The following is a 25,410-nucleotide window of genomic DNA, read 5'->3' on the forward strand; positions in this document are numbered from 1 at the left end:
TTGGTGCTGCTCTCGCGATTGATTTGATCCATAATAATAATTGAACGAAAAAAGGATAAATTCTTAATAAGCAATTATCGTTGACTTATTTGTGCCGCGATATTCGTGCATGCTACGACAAATTGATTTGCGCGGAAATTGAAAAGTTTTGAAAGTTACATCGATGCCTCGCTCGTACAGTTTAATTGTCAATTACAATCACATCATCGAAAAGACATTAGTACACAATTAATCAAAGCAAATTAATTAAAGCTGTAATTAAATGGGAAAACGTTGACGTAACGTTTCTAAATTGACAAGTGCGCTGAGAGTTCACATTTCTCTGATACTATTAAAATAAATAGTTTTTATTACACGTTTTATTAATTAATAGATATAATTTATTTATATATGTGCAACAAAGTTTTGTAATTGTAAATATCAAAGAAATTATTGATTTTTTTTCCTTTCAAGCATTGAGATTGTATGCATATACGATGACATCTGAATATTTTGTACGTACATGCGTCATCTTATAAATCTGATATAATATACCGCGATAAAGGTTTTGCAAGAAACTCATTTTTCAAACAAGATCTTAAAAAGAACAGGATGAAAGTCTCCCGCAAGACAGACGACGGGAGAAAATTTTTTTTGAGATGACTACCATCTATCACGCTAAATCCAGACTCCATAAGAAAACGTCTTTAATGTCATTTGTAAGTATTTATTTATGAGTTTATACACAGTTAATGATTCGAATTGAATAATATATTTTTCTTCATGATTGTGTAAATGTAAATATAAATTTTTTAAAGATTGAACTCCGTGTTATTCTCTGATCGCGTCGCATTCAATATGTATGATTCTTTATGCAAAAGCACGAAAAGTTTACGTGTTTACCGTTACACTCGATTGATTAATTTAAATTTACGTTTGCGGCTCGGATACTTTATATCGAAGATTACTGTTGCCCGTGAATATTTTTGATGAGAAATCATGCATGGGAAAGATAGCTGGAAAAATAATGCTACGAACTGGTATGCACGCTCGTATCGGAGTCAAGGAAAACCGGAGCGTTCAGTGTACTCCGCTCTTTTTACACTCTGTGCACAACCATTTGCATTCGTACCATCGACTATTTAAAAGTTGCCCTCTCGTCGACGATATTTTCTCCTTATCCTCTCACACTTGACTGTTCACCGAGAGATATGTTTAAATACACTTCGCGGCTTATAAAGCCAAACATTTAAATGCATTTTTGCCTCTGAGAAAATATAGTCTGCCACGAACAGTAAGTTTGTGTCGCTTGAAATATCGTCGTTCTAAATCCCAGATTTTTTTCAGAAATTTGCGTATATTATTTTTTGCGATTTCTATATAATGTGATTTGCTTTACATAATAATTTGAGTGAAAATTATGATATTATGGAGATAATAAAAGCGTTTTATTATTTAAGCATTATTTCATAAGCGTTTTGTATTTTATTATTTATTCATCTCTTTTCAAATATTACTGGAATATAACAAGCGCGTGCTACGCGCGTGCTATATAATTTTTGATATTATTGTGTACTTTTGCCAAGAACAAATATACATATTCAGAAATATGAGTTTACACGTACTTATTTTTTAATGCGTGTATATAATAATTAAATATTTATTATTAAACATTTTATTATAATAATTTTATTATAAAATTAATCTACAGAAGATTGAATATCAATTTTCTTTAAAAAAGTACTGAAAAATGTTTATGGAGGTATAATTAATCATTTTTATTGTATTATGTCCCTGAAAAACTGAACTGTATTATATGTCTCTGGTCTTTTATTTCAAATGGTTTTCAAATCCAGAACTCTTCATCAACAACTTTATTTTTAATTTTCAACGTTTTTTTTTTTCTTTTTTAGTTTTTGTCAGTGCATATATTTACATAATAAAAAAACAAATGTACAATATAAATATGAGTTTTTATGATGGTTTTGTTTTACACTTTCTTTTATTTATTCATCTCTTTTTAAATATTCTCTATGCGTTATTATACATTATTATAGTACAGAGAAATTAGGATTTTTCTGCGGAATAATTCGCATGTAGCTAAATTTTTGCATGGACCTTTATTTCGTCGTTAAAAACAATATGTGAAAAATCGCCATCGATGTGACCCCTGCTAAAAATTTTACAGAGGGTCAAAAGTAAAGAAAAACAGTTTTTCGCGAATATTTCTTTATTCATTAGTCCTACGGCAAAAATAGTTATTACAAAATTTGTAGCTTATAAAATTCTCTACAAAAAATGTTCTATAAGTTTTTTTGTACAAGCAATACTTTTCACGTAATAAATTTTGCAAGATATGCGCTGCGCGGTAAATTTACGGAGCGCGCTGACAGACGTCAAATAAATTGAAGCGTCGCACGCGCGCACATAAAATGTCATATCTTTTGAACGAATCATCGTACAAAAATGACCGAAGAATCGTTGAAAAGCAAAAACTTTCAGCTTTTTAATGCAATTTGGTTCGTTATTCTATGATAATTTTTGAAAATTCTACGATGGTTTAAACAAATTGTTACATGCATTTTTTGCCTTTTTTCATAAAATCAGCCACAAGTAGGTTCCAAATTGTTTAAAAAAAAAACGCCAGCAGGATATTACAGTATATACTTCATACTTTGACCCTACTAGAGGAAAAAAATTACAAAAATTTTTTGCTTTAAAATCAAGCTATTGACATTTTCAGTAATTTTTAAAATTTTTGATGAAACGTTAAAATTAAAATCGTCATAACTTGGCGAAAAACTGAGCTAGAAAATTTTTTTAAAAAGCAATCAAAAGCTTGAAATGTCTACTTTTAGGTCCTACATTGCAATATTCCTCATTTTCTTGCATTTTTATTTATTTATGTAAATATACGAGTTGTCGCGAAAAATCTTATTTAAACAAAGGACTATATATTTACTTATAGTAGTTTTGTATAAAAATTTACGTTTCTCGGGGATAATACACTGTTTTCCACACCACCTCGGAGGTACAGTGCTAAGCGCGTTTTTTTTTTTTTAACGTGGTGTCCCCATTAGGCTTAATCCACTGTTTTTCTAAGAGAAATGAAGCAAATCAATTTCCATGGTAAACATTCTTTTGCAAACGTGAAAAAACACACATTTTGCTATTAAGTATCTGCTTCTTCTTCAATTCCCTTCGTTGGCTCGATATCCATAATTTCCGCGTCAACTTCTTCAATTTCCATGGCTTCCGCTAAGAAATCTGCAGGTTTGTCTTCGTAGCTGTCGATATAGCAATCTTCGATTGCATCAGGTGCTGTGTTAAGGCAAGACTGGCCATGGCAATGTCCACACACTGCTGAACATTTTAAACCCATTTTTCTGCAGCCACAATTAAATCCGCAACTTTTTGAGCAGTTGCAAAAAATGGAGTTTAATAGAGTGTCCGGAGCAGGTGGTAGCAGAGATGGAATCGGCTCCAAAATATTATTCCTCTTTATCCATCCCCAATCTTCAGGATTGAGATCGTTCCCGAGCCATGTTTGCACTTGATAGTACACCCGATACAAATGCTGTTGAGCAGCACTAGATGTTGGTGGAAGAGTAGATAATTTAAAGCGGCTTATATTAAGGCAATGAAATTATCTACTCTTCCACCAACATCTAGTGCTGCTCAACAGCATTTGTATCGGGTGTACTATCAAGTGAAAACATGGCTTGGGAACGATCTCAATCCTAAACACTGGGGATGGATAAGGAGGAATGATATTTTTTGGAGTCAATTCTATCTTTGCTACCACCTGCTTCGGACACTCTGTTAAACTCCATTTTTTTAAACTGCTCGAAAAATTGCGGATTCAACTGTGGCTGCAGTAAAATGGGTTTAAAATGTTCAGCAGTATGTAGACATTGCCATGGCCTTGCCAGACTTGCCTTAACGCAGCACCTAATATAATCGAAAAATGCTATGTCAGCTACAAAGACGAATCTCCAGATTTCATGGCGGAAGCCATAGAAATTGATTTGCTTTATTCTTCTCAAAAAAACAGTGGATTGGACCTAATGGGGACATCACGTAGAAAAAAACGCGCTTAGCACTGTACCTCCGAGGTGGTGTGGAAAACAGTGCATTATCCCCGAGAAACGTAAATTTTTATACAAAACTACTATAAGTAAGTATATAGTCCTTTGTTTAAATAAGATATTTCGCGACAACTCGTATATTTACATAAATAAATAAAAATGCAAGAAAATGAGGAATATTGCAATGTAGGACCTAAAAGTAGACATTTCAAGCTTTTGATTGCTTTTTAAAAAAATTTTTTAGCTCAGTTTTTCGCCAAGTTATGACGATTTTAATTTTAACGTTTCATCAAAAATTTTAAAAATTACTGAAAATGTCAATAGCTTGATTTTAAAGCAAAAAATTTTTGTAATTTTTTTCCTCTGGTAGGGTCAAAGTATGAAGTATATACTGTAATATTCTGCTGGCGTTTTTTTTTTAAACAATTTGGAACCTACTTGTGGCTGATTTTATGAAAAAAGGCAAAAAATGCATGTAACAATTTGTTTAAACCATCGTAGAATTTTCAAAAATTATCATAGAATAACGAACCAAATTGCATTAAAAAGCTGAAAGTTTTTGCTTTTCAACGATTCTTCGATCATTTTTGTACGATGATTCGTTCAAAAGATATGACATTTTTTGTGCGCGCGTGCGACGCTTCAATTTATTTGACGTCTGTCAGCGCGCTCCGTAAATTTACCGCGCAGCGCATATCTTGCAAAATTTATTACGTGAAAAGTATTGCTTGTACAAAAAAACTTATAGAACATTTTTTGTAGAGAATTTTATAAGCTACAAATTTTGTAATAACTGTTTTTGCCGTAGGACTAATGAATAAAAAAATATTCGCGAAAAACTGTTTTTCTTTACCTTTGACCCTCTGTAAAATTTTTAGCAGGGGTCACATCGATGGGGACTTTTCACATATTGTTTTTAACGACGAAATAAAGGTCCATGCAAAAATTTAGCTACATGTGAATTATTCCGCAGATTTGACATTTTTTTGTTTAATTTCCCTGTACTATACTGAATTTATCTTTTAACATTATTTTTCTTCAAACAGCTTGTTAATTAATCAGCTCGATCAACGAGGAACCAAGTTTTAAATTAAGTTTACTTTATATGGATTAGAAAATGATAATAGGGGAGACCGGGGCTCGTTGGCACTGTTTTCACAATTTTGGCATTTGAGTTTTTATACAACTAATTATTATGATTAAACAGTACTAATATGATAGAGAAAACCTTTCTCTACATTTTCATGCTAGGAACGCTCCTGTATACTGTATAGTTTCTGCATAGATGTGGCTTTTTTCATCATAAAAATATAAATATAAATATATATCTAGCATTGTAGATAGCAAATCACATACTCAAACAGATCTCACGCGCGTGGCAACAAGTCAAGCTAAGCGTGTCTTAATATGAGCCAACATACCCCATCCCTACATACGTTTTATTTCAGTCATTTTATTACAATAAATTACTGTTGTTAGTCAAAATAACATGTCGTATAGTAACAGAAACTTTTCTTTTAACTATAATAATGATAAGTCACTTTGATTTACTTCTCAAGCTGAAGAACACTCGAAATCTTACTTGCCACCTCTTGAATCAGAGTTTTCTCTTTTTCTATTGTAATACTTGTCTGATTAAAATAGAACTTTGGGAAAAGTACCTATGTCATATACGAGATATTTTGTGATAACTTTTCCATTGTTTTTTTCGCTATAAATACATAAACGGAACGCATTGCCAACTTGCCTCTTGTGCCAACGAGCCCCGGTCTCCCCTATATTACTTAACACAATCTAGAGGATTTTAGAACACAAAGATCCTTTTATGTTAATCACTTATATATTAACTCAGATATCTATTTACATTTTACGTACCTACTTAAAAATAAATTAAGTGATTGATAGATTAGGAAATACTGAGAAAGATAAGATCAATATGTGTTAATCCCAGATATTAATGACATGTGATCAATCAGTAATACGAAAGACTTAATTTAAAGCTCTTAAATTAACTCGATTATCTCATCGTTACATCGAGAACTTTTATAATTCAGCTTATAATTGAATCTAACTTCAATCGCTCTACACCGCTTTATCAGAACTTATTCGTACTCGAATAATAACCTGGAATAACATGTGGGAATAATCTGTTGTCCTTATACGTGACACGAAAGCTGGTTTTTTTCTCTCAAAGCGAAATTCTACTGGGTTGATTGGCTGAGTTTATGAATTCAAATCGACATTCTTCTGTTAACATTCTGACTGTGACGTGGTGATTCTCTGGCAATTGTTCAGCTATTGACCTATGCATGTATACTGTATACATTATACATTGTGTCAAGGCGAGAAGAAGAGAGAAAACGAAAGGTGCAGAAGTGCGGAGCCGATTGTGAGAAAGAAACTAGATGCATGCATGCGTGTGTGTGTGTGTGTGTGTGTGTGTGTGTGCGCGCGCGTATGTGTATGTGTGCCTGCGGTGTGAGAATAGCCGTGGAATCGTTTCCGTTTCCCCTTCTTCTCATCGCCGACCATGTGAGTCCCAACGTTGGGTTTGGTTTGGTATCCGAACAGAGTCTCTCCGTGGTGACGGGCCGGTAGCCTGTTTGCATCGCAGTCCCAGCTCCCAGCTGGCGCCGCATGTTCTTTTTTCTTGCCTCCGGAGATCCAGCAGGATCGACGATCTTTGTAATCGCGATCGAGTGAACCGTTTATCTTGCAAAAAAAAATACGTGTCAATGTTTCAACTAATTGGAGTGTGTGTGCCTTTTCTATATCGGTCGCGATAACTCGAATTATCGTTGGTTATTACGCTAGTTAGACGAGTTCCACGTAAACTTGTCACGCACCGGCTGGCTGTGAGTATATACTGTGACATATTTCTCTTTGTTCCCTGGTACTGCTGCTGGTGGACTGTATGACCGGAAATAGTGACGCTCCGCTTGCAAGAAATTGAGAGTGTGCCAATTTCGTGACAACCGGTTTGTTTACTGAATTTGTTTATTATTATTACAAAGACGCAGGCGGCATTATTAGCACTTACGTAGTGTGGTTAAAATTGGAGTAAATGCACAGTAAAAATCGTGCGTCCAAATGTTAAAATTTTGTGTTACCAAGATTTGACTATTATTTTAATGTAAAATTAACATACAACAGCTATGTTATTATTTTTGTAACATTTTTATGTGTTATATTAATGTCAACGTGATAACTTAACACTTTATGTATGTCATTTAGAAATTGAATATTATTTTGAGTTCTTTTAACATAAACAAAAATTAAAGTAAATCTTCTCAAATAATCGTAAACTTTGTCATACAAAATAATCAAATTTACTACAATAAAATGTTCAAAACAACATTTCTCTTCAGTTGAAATAACTATCGTTTATTCAAATATGTTATATCGACATTTTTTACAAGTTATTTTTACATTATACTTAAAGTTAAAACAACAAATATAAATGTAAAATGTAGTGTCAATAAATTAACATTTCTAATTTGTCAAGAAGTAACACACGATGAATGAGTTATTTTAACTCAAAATTTAGAGTGGACTTTCTGGGACATTTGAAAAATGTTACGATTGACATTTTATTTTTTACTGTGTGTGAGTTTACAGGTGTGTGACTTCAAATTTATCCTTTGTTATTAATAGAAGATATTAAGGCTATAATTTTTTCAAGGACATTTTTTTGTTAGATTATTTTCACCAATTTTTTTATATTTATTTTACGCTTTAAGTAAAAAATATTTTCTTTAAAATAATAACTTATTCTGCTACTTTTGTGTTTTAATCCTATATTTATATTATACGATATTTAATACGTCAATCCATTAAATACAGAAATTTCTATCATATATTTATCTTCAAATTATGTTCAGAAACATTATGCATGTGTCCGCTCAACGTGACAAGATTATCGCATAAAGTGTTGCAAATTTAAACTTTATGTTTATCTTTGTAATAAAATTGGATGTTGTCACACTTTTTAAAGTTAAAGGATGTTTCACTCACCTAATTTTATTGCGCAATTAATATTGCCGTTGGTGTAAAATATTAATTATTGCTTTTGAAATAAATATACGGAGGACTGCCGTATAACACGGAAGATTCGTTTCGTATTATATGAATTTGTGTGATATGAGTCACACAGAGTATATATGTATATATGGATTATATATATAGAAACACATTTAGAAAAGATGTAAGGGTTTATTATAGGAAAATGTAAAATAAATATTGAAGACATAACAGTAAAATATTTTTTATTTTATTTTAAAACAAACAAATATTAAAAATTTTCCGTCTTGTTATAGGAATCCGTATTATATGAACCCGTGTTATATGGGAGTCTGCTGTATTTTATTTCAAAGCAAGGAACATAAAAATTTAATTAAGTTATTATACTTATTAAAAATATGAAAAATGATTTCTACATCGGGGTACAAGAAATATAGAATAACGTTATAAATAACGTCGAAAGATTTCGCGAAAAAAGTGAAAGTGTTCTTCATTTTGGCATCGACATAACTGGCATAATCGTCCGTCCCGGCGAAATTTAACAGCATCCGGCATTTATATTTCGTCCGATCTTCTCTCGCGTGTAACTCATCAGTTTAAGAGACAGTGATTCTCATTATAGAGTATTAGTTACGCGATACTTGGCATATTGGCTGAAAGTTGATTTTATATAAAAATTTATATAATAATTTGCAATTTAATCGACAACGCAAGCATATAATTCTTGTAATTCCTACGTGAAGTGATACAGTAGGTCATAGCCTCGGAGATCAACGTTCTCTGAAGAAGAAATCACGTTTGTAACATATCTGGACCATTATCGGAAACCTCTTCTTTTAATTACGATGCTTCCAATTACCAATAATTTAAATTGACGGTAATTAAAGCGAGCGCAAGATAAAAATACGGTCCAGCGAGAATATTTTAAAGATAATGTAGGAATAATGGGCAATGAAAAAACATTTGATCGGATTCTTTGAATGCAGGTTGCATGTATGCAAGGGACAGCTATGAGGAAATAGTCTTAAAATTGTATTAGAAGATAAATTGAATGTAGAATACTGAATTGTTTGAGTAATACATACCATATATAACGTATACGTGACTCGAATAAACTTTTTAGGATTAAATTGAATAGCTGGAACATATAGAACAGAAAATCGATAAGAGTAATAAGGAAATTAAAAGCATAAATTTACACCATTAATTATGTTAAGTTACAGTGTTTTATCTTAAGCGCTAGTTAAAGTTTACGGTGAATTTTATATATTTCGCGAACAATGTTAGTTGCACTTTAAATTTGTAAAATGCAAATTGTGAGAGCAATCTGCATACAAATGTATGATGGAGATTTATTAGTTTGAGATTTTATTGACCACTCACTCCATGAAGGTGATGTCACAGGAAATATTTGAAATATTATTGCTGCATTTGTGCTTTTGTTTCACCTCGGTTTGGCGTATTTTTACTTTAATTAGAAAAATATACTGGTTGAAAGAAAAACTGAATGATTTATATACATGTGCATAAAAGTTTCATTTTTTATTACTTATATAATAATCAATTTTTGCGTCTTTAGTTTTTAAATATTTTATTTTAAAATGCAACTCGAATACTAAAGACACATGCTACGCACGCAACATTTGTTTCTTAACTCCATGTATCTTTCAAAGTCCATAATTTAAATTTTTTATTTAAAATTTTGTAATTTTAAAATTTTAAATTAATTTTTTTTTAATTTATATTAATTTGTACATTTTTTTAAATTTTATATTAAAGAATTTGTAACTGTAAAAGTTAGTGCTTTAAAATTATAAAATTTAAATTATTTTACTTTTTAATTTTTAAAAAATTTTGCAATACAAAATTTTATTTTTATATTATAAATTAAATTATAACATTTAATTATATATATATAACTTAAAAATTTATATCTTAGATAATCTTAAATTTTTACTTTAAAATATTTTAAATTAAAAAATGCGAATTCTGAAATTTTATATTATCTAAAAATTTTTGATGTAAAACTTTTTTCACATGCAACGACTTAACATTTCTCGACTGCACATAAGGAACAAGAATTATACTACAAAGGAAAATTTTTTTTTTTATTACTTTTATTCACTAGCGTTACAAAACTTGTGCTTTCATATCGCACCTTTCTCAATCGCTTGAGTTAATCTCGATGTAAGTATTATATGTGCATTTGATATTTCGCACATTGTAGCGTTAACGTTCACGCTAATGCTGCTTTCACGTTTTATCAGCCTTACAATTATTGTTAAATACTTAGACTCGTTTCATGGCATCGTTTTATGCTTTCATAAAAGAGAAGAAATGTGGTGATTCGGCACAATTTCAGCGAACCACGAATAAAAGAGCGAGATGTAGGTGAAGTATTACGAATGATTTAAATCTCTAAAGTCTCTCTTTGCGAAGCTCTCGAAATTCAGCAAGACAAAATTAGGAATGCAATGCAAGAAGATCTATTCGAATGAAAAAATTTATAATTGCAATATGGAATAGAATCTCGCGGTCTCTCGATATTGGAGTTGCAGAAATTCACGGTTGACAATACCATTGACATTCTATTGAAATTCTGACGCGTACAGATGGCCATTCAATCGATGCGAGAACACTGAAAATTCCAGCAGATGACAAATATTTCGAACCGCGTGCAATTGCATATCACGCAAATGTGAGTCACGCAATTGGTAGGTATGTGTACGAAAGCTAGCTGCGTTAGCTTGATGCGATATACGCACCCAACATGCTCGAACGCGTACCTATATGTGCATCTATATATATCGCTCGACACATTTATGAATGCGCAGTTGTTAGAACGCTTGGAATACCGAGCGACATATGCGTACATGAACACTTACGTGTCTTATCCAGGAAACGCGTATATTTCTTTTCCATCAACAGTTTACCTGTATACGCTGACATACGCAGCACGTGTTGCTCGCATCAGATAATTTGACAGTGCGATCTACGCGACTAACTGTCATGCTATGATTAACTGGCATATACCTTTAGCCTTTTTGTGGGAGACAGCAGAGTTAAAAAAAACTGTCACTGTACAATTATTCATCATATTTTTCCCGATATTTATATTTAAATTTTTATAATATATACATTTCATCGTGTAATAATGCCTGACATTTGCGATATTACAATATGCGAATATCTTATATAGTGTCTGGTTAACTTTATATATAATATGTATTCTTTCTTCAAAAAAAATTTTTTTTAAATTCCCTCAATATCTTATTCGAGTGACAAAGCAAAAGACAGCGATGTACGTTCAATATAGAGGAGGAATTGACCGTTGCAGCCTTTGCATTCTTTTCAGATTTGCGGAAGCCACATTCCTGCCGCAACTCCGACAGCAGCCATCCAAAGGTAAAATCACGTAATCGCTCGTAAAAGTTTTATTTATGCATTCTTGTTTTGCGAATGCTCGCTAACCACTGATCAGTGAAAGTACAGTTTTCGTCACTATCCGTCGTCCTTGGACCGCTTTTCAGATCGATATTCCTCCTTTATGATTCAATTAGCAATTGATCAAATCATTCGTGCAATCAACGAGAGTATCGGCAAATGTTTTGAAACAACAACTCGAAATAATCGCCACTATAAATCACATGATCAGCGTGCGAAAGTGTTGTTATGTGCATTATCTCTTCGGTCGTGTATATTAAAAATAAAAATATCTGATACTTATAAGATAATGAGATAAGATTGTTAGAGTATTCTTTGTTATTTGTAGCATACGTTCGTGACAATGAATTTCTATGACGTAATAATTCATTGCGGTTTAGCGGCGCAACCTACCTCACGTCATCTCGCGTATTACATTTAATAAAACTTGCACAGGTGGCATTCTTATCTCTAACAAAGTAACGGGTCGATATCGTATCATGTTGACGCGCGAATGTCTTCTGACGAACGGAGAAACGTGATTAAAAAAAAACTGTAATTTTTATCCTTTCGATGACAAACAGTAAAGCTATAAATCTCTCGCAGCATGATACACTCGAACAAGTTGAGTGTCCGAGAGATATCATTCGTGGTTACAGACGCGAATCTGTCATTCTGTTCTTTGCTTTCAGTCCGGACAGCTAAAGGGGCTCACAAAACTGAATGGATACTTCGGCACGGTCGTTCCTAAGAACTCGTGGTTTGTCTGCGTTATGGCTTCTCCTGTTACTAGCACCTACCGCACTTGCCTCGTACAGTATCGGCGTCGGAAGAGCTGACAGCACGGGGCCGACCGCAGAAATTGTCTTCGTTAGTATCCTACGTTGTATAATGTATATGCTTCGAGATAGACAATCCCGAGAAATTGTGTATTAATATGTTGGATAACAATAAAAAAAAACACATTTATTTCGATAAAAAAAATTTATTATATTGTAAAATCACAAAAAATTTATCTCTTCAAGCTTTTATTTAAAAAGTTAAAAAGGTTACGAATATTTACGGTTATGTATACATATATGAGCTTTGAACAAGTAGATTTAACAAGTAGATCAATTGTTATGCGCAATTTCAGATGGGATATGCGAAAATGGAACAGAAAGGGAATGGCCTTCATCTTCGAACGTTTGCCAGAGCTTTCATAATTGACGATGGCATGGAAAGGTTTGTGTTTGTCAGCGTGGATAGTGCGATGATAGGCAATGACATCCGACAGGAGGTAACGTACATACATATACTCATTCTTAGTCATATATGATTACACAAGTTGCATTTCTAATATTTATTATATTTTAGGTATAAGAGAGAAGAGAGAATTGAGTATTCATCTAGCAATTTTTGTTTTAAATGCTTGATAAAAAGATGTAATATATGTACAAGAGTGATTTTATTTTTTTTTGTTTCGTCCGATTCTTTTTGCGCGCCGTTAAGCAACGTTAATACAATAAAATACCTTGAGGATTCAATGTAATATTCAAGATAATATAAGAAAATGGCTTCGACTCTCTCTTTCTCTCTCTCTGTCTTACATTTTTTTTTTTAAGTTTCATAGTTTTATAATTTGCGATTTCCATCAGTTATGTTTAAAGCCTTTGTTTGACGAAAATACAATTTCCGTTTAATTTAGAATAGGGAATTTGCATCAAAAAGATATTGCATTTTTTGTTTGTAATTTAAATATACATTATTATAAATTTATTTACAACAAAATTTTTAATTTTAATCAATAAATAGGTATTCAAAAATGAAATTAAGTTTTAATAATATTTGAAATTTTCTGTGCTGTGAGAAAACGATTTTGATTGGCTGACAAGTGCATGACGTCACATTGCAATAGTCTCAACTCTCCGTCTGCTAGGCTGCGTTTGGAAACGTCATCCGAGTGCACACGAGTATTCTTCCTTCTCTTTCTATCTCAGCAAGATATAGGTTATGTCAGCGTCAAACAGGAAGATTCTATTTAATTGTATTCTTACGTTTTTATCTTGAGGTACATAAAAAAACAGTTTACCTGGTGTTTTAATAACAGTACTTTTACATAAAGGTACAAAACACGTTTTATGTGTGTCTTTGCTTTACTCATTTTTTTAAATAAATGATTGTTTCAATGGTTAAAAGTAAGTATTACTTTACTGCGGTGTGACGTCACATGGCGTTCGGGAAGACTCGGTCGTTTCCGGACCGTTTTCGGCATTTCAAATAATGCAATATTTTATTATTTATTTTCTCGGTTATTTTGCGTTAAAAAATTATGAAAAAAAAGACAATTAAAAAAACATACAAATTATTTAATGCAATTTTTTAAAAAAATCACGCAAATTCCCTATTTGTTGAAAATATTGTGGCGAATTAATATAGTGCAGAAAAATGTACATAACGATAATACATGGATAAAAGCATATGCAGAATTCGTACTTCATACAAAATATTTTTTTTCCAGCAGTTGTGAGTAATATTAAATTTTATTTTTTATTAAAATGTTTTTTTTCTAATGATATATTTTTTACCTAATCTCATTGTAAAGATAATAATTTAAAGATTATTATCATATTTTTTTTAACTTGTACATTTTCATAAAGTACGATTTCAAGAAAAGATATACTTGATGAAATTCGAATAAAAAAAATTTGTCGTAAAAATTATATTTTTAAAACAATCATATAATAACGACATCGAAACTTTACACAAAATACATATTTTAATATTATGTGCGAATACAATAAAATTCCGAAAGCACAAAAAACATTGCTTGTGTGCTGTCGAATTTTGGAATCAACCTCTAATAAAAAGAACGCAGGAAGTGTATTGATTTATATTTTAAAATCTTTGCCATATTTCCTATATTATAGCGTAAAAATTCAAACTTTAAGTATCGTTTATTCAATATGTACATACACCAGTGCACCATTCGGTCTTCATAAGATCGTGAACTGCGCCGCAAAATACGATCATTATCACGCGATGTTAATCACAGTCCTTCCCGCCACAGGTGCTGCGCAAATTGAAGACCCAATTTGGCGACATGTACACGGAGAGGAACGTGATGATTAGCAGCACGCATACGCATTCGGCCCCTGGTGGTTTCATGCTAGACGTGCTTTTCGACTTGACTACATTCGGCTTCGTCAGAGAATCATTCGACGCTATCGTCAACGGCATAACGAAGGTAGACGGGCAAACGGTCATTACGACGTTACATCACCGTAAACGATTCACTTGATCAAGGATAATAGCCGGTCCGATAATAAACGCCTGCATATTTGTTTTGACACCACAGAGCATCCAGCGTGCCCATAATGCTGTTGTGCCCGGGAGGATCTTCATTACTCACGGAGAAGTTTTGGATGCTAACATTAATAGGAGTCCGCAGGCATATCTTAATAATCCGAAATCCGAAAGAGATAAGTGAGTGATGAAGTAATGTAATTCTTTTGATACATCTCAACGGGACAAACTTCGCGGAGGGTTAAAATGACTTTTGTTTCGGGAAAGAATAAGAAAAATTGACGAAAATTTACTGTTTGAATCTTACAACATTATTAATTAAACATAGAGATAATGATATTGTATTATCACAATTATTTTACAATTAATTCCGGTCGGGAAGCAGTCTTATTAATATATCATTATAAGAGCGTCAATACGGAAGCCAGTGTTTGTAACATTACAAGTTCAGCCTTGCAATCGGGTACGAACGCAACGTTCTCAAATAACATAGTCGACTAAATCGCATCGCAATTGCTTAGTAAAGGGATTGCTGAATATACTCGGCACCAAATATTCGGTACTGAGGTTTATTAATTCTCGGAATACATAGAGCAATCATGTATATTGCGCATTACACGATGTACTACACACGTCGACGTGTTTGCAAGCCTATATATATAAGCGTATATGCATTCTTGGAAATTCACGGACTGCGTCCACTTGTCGCTTAAATCGCGATTTTACGACGTACGTAAATGTGAAACACAATGACGACAGTATATTTGCAGTCAGTAGTGTCACTTTACGGAAGAAAATTTTATACGTTTGCACAAAATTAATATTCTCTTTTCTACTTCCAGATACGAGTACGATGTGGACAAGACGCTAACACAGATGCAATTCATCGGTGCGGATGATAAGCCCTTGGGCGCCATAAATTGGTTCGCTGTACATCCAACTAGCATGAACAATACGAATCACTTAGTCTCCAGCGACAATGTCGGCTACGCTTCGATCCTCTTCGAGAAAATGATGAACAATAATGCCATTGTTGGCAAAGTAAGTCCATTTACAACGGCTGCGCTGTGATGTTTAATTTATGATTATGATCAAGAAAAGAGCGACGTCCAAAATGGCCCTTAAAAATCCCCTTTTTGAGCAAAAAAAATTTGGATTAAGTCAGATACCATCATTGGACAAGTTTTCAAAAATAGATCATTATTTGCAAATAAACTATTACGTTACGACGTCTATAGTTTTCGAAATATCGCGGATCAAAGTTCCAGTTGAGCTGTCTAATTTGTCAATAGGAAACGTGTTTCTTTGAGTAAAATCGAACATGGCCTAAAGAGAACGTTTGCGCATTGCATTGCAATGCTACAGAGAATTTGCGCGCTAAATCGAATTCGATTTTCGAACGCTACGTTGGGTGCATCCGAAGTTCAAAATTGACTTTAATGGATTTTAGTTATGAAATAATCAACTTTTATTATTTTATCGATCCAAAACGGTTCATGATAACACGATAAAAGTATACGTATATTTGTATATTAATAAATAAATTTGCTTTAATCTAATATTTTTTTTTTTTGCTCAAAAAAGAGGATTTTTTGAGTGTTACTGTTTGAATCTAAAAAACAATTAATAATTTCAATAAACCGATCCGCCGCGTCGAGGCAATATGTATAATTGCGAAATCCCCGCGGAGTGCGCACATGTCCCCAAGTTTAAATAAATTATTTCAACGCACTTGTAAATTATACATTGCGTGCAGACAGCAGTTTTATGAACTCGCGGAACACATGCAGAAGAGATTGCGTGTGTCCACCATTATTATCTTCTCTTTCCACTTCAAAGTGAATCCATTTGACTTTCCTATATTGTATAGTTGTATTGTTTGCGCTGCTGCACGTTTCGCTTGCTTTTCTTTCTTCTCTTCATTTTTATGCGACTATTATTTCTTAACATCTGCACGGCGGTTGCAACATACATTTACATATCAAGCGGCATTAGCCGGAGCTCGAATAAAAAATCTCAGATGCGCGTGTTGCAATGTGCGTAAACACAAGAAAATAGCACGCGTGTTTGCAAGCTAATACAATAATTCTAGTTCATAAGCATATTTTGAAATTACTTCGGGTTAATTTCGCACGTGGGGATGTGCAAAATCTTGTCAGAATAATTAAGAGTTAACTGCTTTATTCTTGCTTGAAACAAGGTGCATCTCATCGTGGCACGACTAAGCCCTAAATATATTTATTTACCGTTATAACGGCGGGAAACGATATACGATATCTCTCTTATATTTGTTGCGCGTGCCTGAAAGCAATTTTAAACTTTCATATAAATCCATCTATTAGGAAATTCGCACGGAAAAAAAATGATATCGTATCAACAGCATCAGTGTAATCGAGATGAAATCTATTAATGCAACATCAATATTATTGAACAAAAAACGTCAGATAGAGTTGTTTTAATAATTTAAATATTTGGCTTAATAATATTCAATTGAAGTAACTATTTATGTTTGTGGCAGCCTGTGACGTCGACGTTTAAATGAAGCAACTTCTTTTTTTTTTTTTTTTTTTTTAATTAAACAGCATTTTTTCCGTGTGTTTCCGTGTTTTTTTACCACGCACACACAAATATAAACATAAATTTTGTAATGCAAACACCATGATATGTTTTGGGCGTTAGGGCCAGTTCGTAGCAGCCTTCGCCTCGACTAATCTTGGCGACGTTTCGCCAAATACACGTGGACCGAAGTGCGAATTCTCTGGACAAAACTGCTCCGACCAGTACACGTGTCCCGGAAAAAAGGAAATGTGCTTCGCCTCCGGTCCTGGAAAGGACATGTTCGAGAGTACGAGCATTATTGCTCACAAAATTTATGAGGAGTCCGTGGTAAGTGTGCCTTATCTTATAATTTTTATGATCCTCGTATTTTCTGCAATGTCTCTTTCTTCATTTATCGCGCAAGATGCGTGCAACAATATGAGATCATTTGTAATTGAAAATAACAATGATAAAACTTGTCCGTCGGATATTTTCCACGTCGGAAATGGGGGCTTGCGATATCCGCTTTAAAAAGTCAAGAGAAAAAATTTTGAGCGATTTCTCCGACGCCCGTGAATGCCCAAAAATGGGCATTTTAATTGAATAGAAAAATCAGATCATGCCGCTATATAGCGCAAGACTATAAAGTAATTGGAAAGCGTGCGCGTGCACGTGAATTTCACGGTCTTGGTAATGCGAGTAAGTTCAAGTGCTCGGACAAAGCGGCATTTCCGTAAAGAATGCACGTGTTATTGCTCGAATCAGCGACTGCATACGCGTTTTCCACGTGTGTGTATTTGTTAATTATTCGGTGGCATGTGAAACTTATTAGCAAGCGAAACCACCGATGCGCCGAGATCGTTATCAGGCAAATTAAGTGATTTCGCGCGCGCGGGGCGATTCATCAAAAGTGATACGCTAATTAAGAATCGCGAGACATTGGTCGTTGTAGTTAAAAAATTGAAGTTCCGGCAGCCTTAATTTATTAAAGACAATACATATAATTAAAATGTATAAAGAATTTTTGTTATAAAAATTATATAATTATTTTTATCTTTTAAGGATTTAATTATAAGATTAATCTAGGATTATTATTAATGACATATATTTATATACCGCTTGTTTCTTGTTTTTGTCTTCTGAATAATCCTGATTATAATCTCAATTATGACTAATAAAAGAACTTAAGGCTGAAGGATCATTATTGTCTAGAGAAGTGATATTTTTCTTTAATTGAGCAATTTCAAGGCGATTTAATAATGATTATGACGAGAGGGGTTGCTTTTCTTGTAATTTTCTCAAGACTAATTGCGTAACATGATTATTTTCTTCCGTTGAAACCGTAATGATACTAATGATATTAATGCATTGTGACATTGATGAAGAAATTAGAACCGCTTGCACTTCATTACAATCTTTCCAGAAGATTATATGTTACTTGGTTATCGCCAAGTTCCTCGTGATTGAATAAAAGTTGAATAACAGCAGGCTGATTGGAAAGTCAATGTTCCAGCGAGGAATTATCTTTGCGTGTCATTCCGTGTCACATGTCAGATGGAATGAAGTCAGATAAAACACGAATACCTACCTAATCGATTGTCCGTACTTTTATTTTGATATAAACCAATTTTATATAATTACATTATCGTTAACATCAATTCGTTTTATGATTTCACTTTTTTAATGTATAATGTATTTTCTAATATATGCACACGTGAGTACAAAAAACTTAGGTTCTATTTTTTTCATTTAACAAAATCTGTTTCTGATAATTTTTACTTGCGTTATTTTCAAACATACATTCGTTTGTTCTATCCGTTTCACATTAATTTAATACTGAGTTTTTCGTTCCCGTAACAAGTTTACATCAATTACATCTAATCCTGCAATGTAAAGTTCATATCACTATGCTACTACATATAGGCTGCGTTTCGATTTTTAGATTTTTACTGCCAATACTGAAAATTTATGGTTTACGTGACGTAAATTATATATTTTTAGTACTGGCAGTGAATATCGAAACGCAGCCATAAACTATTCTCGGACGGATTTAAATGAGCGTAACACTTTCTATAATACGAGGCGGTGAAACATTTACATACTCTTTCTAAATTATTCACGGTACTATATTTATTTAGAATGTACGAAACCTAAAATGAACCCACAAGAGGCATCTCGAGAACAAGCGAAATGTGGTATGTTATTACGTATGTCGTTCTGCAAATATAAATCGATACTTCAGACATGCGCGGTTACATCGGAATTCCAATTCCGTCAAATAGTCTACTTTTTAAAAGGATGCGCGAGATGCCTTATTTGTGCGGTTTTGCCACAATCGTCGGAGAAGGGTGAAATAAATAGATGGAAATTACTTCTGTTATCTGTGGAAGTAATCGATTTTTTCCCGCGCTGCTGCCGTTAAGTGCAATCAGGCGCTTCGAAATAAGGCAACAAGATGTAAAGGACTATAATAACAACCCCGATAGCACCAATACCCTATAAATATTCATATAACGTCCATAGGCATTCTGGACATAATATAGATATCCATAGGATATTGTGTGCTGTCTGGGAATAAGAAAAAAAATACTTTTGTTTCAATACGTAGAAAATAATAGTCAAGTACTGTGTCAGGGAATGAATCAATTTTCTCGTTTATAATCTCATTTATAAACTATATATTTACCGCAGTATATTCAAAACACATAATTCTAAACCCTGTTAAAATCTAACTGTTTTACATGAGATGAGCTCAATTTTTGTTGTTCGTTGCTGACGGCCAATGATCAATTAAATCCCACCTGAAGATCCGATCGAACTTGAAAATTTCGCTGTCACATTGACTAGCAGACTGATTATCGACTAAATGCCTCTTAGCGAAACGCCCGATTCGTCGCTATATTTACACTGATGGCTGAGCTAATAATGCTTCTCGTAGTCGTAGCTGTTGTAGTGCGCCGGCGAGACGTACTTGACGATCGGCACCGGTTTCGGGTGTATCGCCGGCCCGACTTTCTTCACGACGGCATTGAATCCGTTGTGATCGTCCGCCGTGTACTCGACGATGCGCACGCTCCCGTCGGGCTCGTTCACGCTATACGAGCCGTGGACGACGTCGCCGTCCCGCACCTCGTGCTGGGTCTTCACGTCACCGGTATGAGGATCGTGCACGCCATAATTGAAGGTGTATCTCGGGTGCGACTGCAACAAGCGCACACAGGTTCATCGTTATAACGCGAGTTTGTGACGAGTTAGCGACGAACGTCTGCATACTGAAACTGGCGCCAGAAACCAGAGAGAGCTTTAACTGCTCAATATATGCATATCACGCGCGCGCGGGCTCGGGTTATTTATTTTATCCCGCGCTCCGATACTTTCATGTAACTTGCAAATTGCTGTAAATGCAGAATTTGATTGCGCGAACGTATTAATCGTACGTAAAACGGAATTTATTTCCGAAAAATTGAAAAGTTTAAGAGACTCGTAACTTAATTAAATAAATTAATTTATACATAATGTAATTTAATTTACCGAATATGCTTGAATATGATACAGGATGCTTTTGTATGCCGCGATTTTAAGTTGCTAATGAATTTTTTGATAAATTTGTGATCCGCAACTGTGTGTAATAATACGCTACTTTCCACGCACAGTTCCGCGTGTTTTTGAGAGACGCCACGCGTTAAATCGTAATTATCATCCGCACACGTAGCGCGCTGTTTTCTCGTTTTCCGCGATATTACTTGGAGCGCCGCTTTAGTGACAATTAACATCGCGAGAAAGCGACGACAATGAGCGTTGCGGAAAGAGGCTCGACAATAAGATACGGCGAGGACGGAGGAAATACCTTCGTCACACAGACGTCGCTTTTCAAAGAGAAAGAGAGAGAGAGAGAGAGAGAGAGAGAGAGAGAGAGAGAGAGAGAGAGAGAGAGAGAGAGACAGGAATTTAAATTAACATATACACCTTAGGCGCCTGAAAGCATCGCGAGACTTGAAGAATCTTGACACTTTTCAGAAGGAAACGTGCGAGAATTTATATTAAATGCCGTTAACGAAGTTGAAACGGGTCGGAAGTCGGAGTGTGGGAGAGATAATTGAAGTTTCCCTTAAAACCAGATACGCCGATTACAATGTCTGTTGTAAATATTATTAAGTCACACTGCTTCTGTGAAAGTGCTTCAGAGAACTTTTGAAAGTTCTCTAAAAAGTTTCAAACAGACATATCGTGGAGTATTTCTACACGAGAATCGAGATACGTCCTCTCAGCAGTAAAGTATTGCAAACTTGCGAAAAAAAAGACGCAAGGAGAGACACTCACGTAATAGTCGTGATCCTGTTCGACGTGTTTGTAGCCGTGATATTCGTGGTCCAGAGACGCGTCCACGTGTAGCGGCGCGGCGGATACCGCGTGCAACGGCACCGCGACCGTCGGCAGAACTTTGTATCCGGCGGATCCAATGTATCCGTCGAGATCGCTGTAATCGCCGTAGGACAGGCTGGACAGGCCGTGGCCGCCGTTGTAACCGCTGAGAACCACCGCGTGGCTGCACGCCACCGCGGCGCAGAGGAAAGCGACCGTCTGAAATACCACAATTCGCGATCGTAAATCTCTTCTGTGGGAAAAGGCGAGATTACGCGCGAAGTTTTTGTGTCAAGGATTCGATAGTTTCTTTGAAAATTCCTCCGCGGCTTTGAAGTGTTCGCTTCTCTTTTCATTTTCTTCGCTCTTTGATGAAACATCCTCTCTAAATATATCTTTCCTCATCTACTTAGCGCCGTGCCTCGTGCAAGATATTTAATAGCATCCGAAGTGTAACAGCGGATAATCGATACCCCATGCGATGCAGGCGACTTTTCCATTAGTCACTGTCAATACGAAATCGCGGACGAAGCTAAGTTTGTAAAGTCATCGGGACTGATTTAAGTATTGGGAAAGCCTTTCCGGGGGAACGCGCGCTTCTTGAGTTTCAATATGTTTCGTTAAATCTCGGATCGGAAGTCCTGTCGATGAGAAGAACCGTCTCCTCTTTTCACTTTCACGTCGACCTTGTTATCCGCCGGCCAGTAGATGGTATAAGTCAATGAAACCCCGCGGAAGTGGTTAAGAATTTCGCTTGTTTAACCGTCGCGATGAAAATGATACATCGCGAGTAAAAGGTTTATTACACCCCCGGCACGAATATTCATGCCTGTGAGAAAGTCGACGCGGATTCCGGTACTTTGAGGTAAACCGGAGGATCGGGAAGAAAGAGAAATCTGATTTGATCAGAAGGAAAAAATCTTAACTCGGAATGTTAGTAAAATTCTCTTTATAACTGCTTTAAAGATATACAATATTACAGTAACGTTAGGCAAATGCAATTACATCTAAAAAAAATTTTCAAAAAGATTGTTTTTAAATAATTTAAAAAGTATTTATAAAAAATGTGTGTAATATATATATAAATAACTTTATTATACAACTATATATAAGTGCCAAATAGATGATCTACAGGATGATTCACAGAAATGAGAGATTTATTTTTCTACGAAGTCTATTTTAAATTTTAATTAGAGATAGGGAGACCTATCTAATTAAAATTAAAATAAGAGATAAGTAGAATTCATTACTGAATACATGCAGATAAGTGATTTTATTGTAGATAAGAAACTTTGGCATATGACACAAAATTAATGATTTTTTTTCTTTAATTAGAACTTAAAAGGGATAAATCTCTAAATCATCTGTTTACCAGCTCAACCAAAAGCAATTTTAGATTATCTCTTCTGCTCTCTCTCATATAGATAAGATTCCGCAGATTTCGCGTAATATTTGGCGATAATATTATAACGGGCGCCCTAGCCAAACGAAAGAAAGAGAAATAAGGGATGAGATTCACTTGGACGATAGACGCGGCCGCGGCGCCGAAAAGTTCTCTCGAAACGCGGCCGATAGGAAAAGCGACGCACATATTTCCCAACCACCCACACCCACTCTCGCGTTCATACCACACTCAAATCGCGGCGGGCCTTCTCTCCTCGTACCTTCAGCATGATGTGTTTTCCACGATGTTTTCTACAACGTTCACAGCACGTTTACCGTATGCGAGACTGTCAGGCGCGAAGTCACTGATAGCATTATTCCCGGACGATGGGCTTATATCCATCTCCCACCTCGGGATGGCTCCGTTCCGGGCAAAAGCTCTCGGCCTCGGGTGCCACCACTCTTTCAGGCTTGCGTCTAGGTTGTACCCTATACCCACCCGCGGATCTTTTTGTGGTTGAGAAAACACACGGTACGATCCACGTGCTCGACGACGCGGCGACGGTGGCACACGTCGGCGTTACTCACTCGTGCGAAAATCCTGAAAGGGATTCGGCCGCCGTGTTCAAATCGGCCGTCACGCTCGCGATTCGATCGGAGAAGATAATTGAAAAGTTGGTAATAGTTGCCGCAAAAGTTACGGATAGAATTTAGCCGCTTTAATTAATCGATCAAGACGGGCTATATAGAATTGCCTGTATTGCTCGCGGGAGTTTTGCAGTTATTCATTAAAAATGTAATGGATTGATTCGGCCATCAGAGCCGATTATGTTGAAAGAATAGGAGGTAATCGTCGGCAGATAAACCCTATTTTTCGAATTCTTCGTTTCGTAACTTGTATGCGCAGTTTAGACATAATTTATTCTCAAACAGCGGAAACTGGCCAAGTAAACGTGAAATTGAATGAAAATGTCAAAATGATTCAATCTTCTATCACTAATTTGGCGAAAAACTCTATATTTAGTTGCATATCTATATTTAGTTATTATAAAAATCTCGTATATTTTCAACGAGAGATTTATGCTACACAGAAGTTTATTTCACATTTATATTAAATTTTTTTTCTGTTTATCTAAAAACACACATTGAATGTTTCTTTTTAATATGAGAAAATGCTGACATCAATAATACTTTATTATTAATATATAACATATATATAAATTTATATTAAATTTTTTTCTGTTTGACTAAAAACACGCATTAAATGTTTATCTTTAATGTAAAAAAATGCTGATATAAATAATACTTTATTAGTAATATATGTCACGTAAATATAATAGAAAATTCTACTAAAATCTAGTTTTGAGGAGAAACTTTCAACGAATTTAAATAAAAAAGTATTTAAATATAAAATTTTATAAAACACTTTTCTGTTGAACATAATTGAATCCACCGAGATTAACAATGTCGACTTACTATATCCTTTTATTATTCAATTTAATTATAAATTGCAGTGTAAAGGCTATATACAGATGAAAGAATAGTCGATTGCTCATGCATCATTCTTACTGCGCGCATAAACGTTACGTCATGTCTTAGCGGAATAGAAGCAAGTGATCTCACTCTTTCACTCACTCTCTTTTTCCTCCTCTCTTTTACTCTTCACATATTCGTAGCCGAATTACTATTCTTTTTTTTGTGAAATCGCTTGCGCATTTTTCTTCGTAAGAGAGAGAACACATAACGCAGAGAGAACGCATAAATAATGCGGGAAATTTACGACGAATTCCTTTTCGGACGCGAAATAAAACCGAACAACGCGTTACAGAACATCCTGAAGAGAAAGGATATATTCATAAATTACACACGAAAAACTGGTTGCCGCTTTTTACATATGCTCACTTTAATAGAATTTTTATATGCAAATAAACTTTTACTGAATTAACAGCCGTATGATCTTATAGATTAAATCTTATATATAGCTTTAAAAAATCCCGCATCTTATTTTGTGATGCTTCTTGTTTCATAATTATAGTACAGAATAATTAGCGCCATTTTTATATCATATGTATGTATGTATGCATACACACACACACACACACACACACACATATATTACTAAATATTATACACAACGTCCCTACAAGAAACTTAATTCTCGAATATATCTCTAGTTTTAGCCGACAAAGGCGTGGTAGCTTCAGTTCTATTCTTACGCAATTCTTGACAAAGCCCGTTTGTCTTCGCAATGAGCAATGTTATTTTTTTGCGCACGTAACGTACACATCATCATCGTTCCGTGAACGCAATCCGGCAACCACCTTTAATAAAA

At 34.6% G+C, this 25,410-nt stretch overlaps 2 protein-coding genes across 4 annotated transcripts in view; one reads left to right on the top strand and one right to left on the bottom strand.

Moving 5' to 3' along the window:
- The first annotated feature begins 6,600 nt into the window (after positions 1–6,600).
- The window catches only part of Cdase (neutral ceramidase), a 44,285-nt gene continuing 25,475 nt past the window's right edge, over positions 6,601–25,410 (top strand). Inside the window, exons 1-8 of one of the 3 annotated variants that reach the window (XM_077412638.1) lie at positions 6,601–7,045; positions 11,443–11,492; positions 12,203–12,380; positions 12,646–12,789; positions 14,560–14,736; positions 14,848–14,975; positions 15,638–15,836; positions 17,475–17,681. In XM_077412638.1, coding sequence (XP_077268764.1) covers positions 12,234–12,380; positions 12,646–12,789; positions 14,560–14,736; positions 14,848–14,975; positions 15,638–15,836; positions 17,475–17,681 — 1,002 coding nt within the window. In that variant the 5' untranslated portion in view covers positions 6,601–7,045; positions 11,443–11,492; positions 12,203–12,233. Of the gene's footprint in view, positions 7,046–11,044; positions 11,168–11,442; positions 11,493–12,202; positions 12,381–12,645; positions 12,790–14,559; positions 14,737–14,847; positions 14,976–15,637; positions 15,837–17,474; positions 17,682–25,410 lie in introns of those variants that run through there. The other 2 variants (XM_077412637.1, XM_077412639.1) reach the window with 2 other exon arrangements.
- On the bottom strand, positions 18,923–23,499 carry Cpr6 (cuticular protein 6). Its single transcript, XM_077412683.1, has 3 exons — positions 23,360–23,499; positions 21,654–21,914; positions 18,923–20,534 (listed from the first exon to the last, which is right to left on the bottom strand). Exons 1-3 carry the CDS (start codon positions 23,366–23,368, stop codon positions 20,253–20,255), a joined length of 552 nt encoding a protein of 183 aa, XP_077268809.1. The 5' UTR covers positions 23,369–23,499; the 3' UTR covers positions 18,923–20,252.

This window comes from Temnothorax americanus, unplaced genomic scaffold (assembly GCF_048541705.1).
Source record: "Temnothorax americanus isolate GAGA-0224 unplaced genomic scaffold, ASM4854170v1 Scaffold31, whole genome shotgun sequence".
In the NCBI taxonomy this organism is placed as follows: Eukaryota; Metazoa; Arthropoda; class Insecta; order Hymenoptera; family Formicidae; genus Temnothorax; species Temnothorax americanus.

Excerpts from the sequence above, each read along its gene's own strand:
- Cpr6 (XM_077412683.1), bottom strand. Across the intron at positions 20,535-21,653 it reads AACAGGATCACGACTATTAC|TCGCACCCGAGATACACCTT; the intron begins GTGAGTGTCTCT and ends CGCTTGTTGCAG.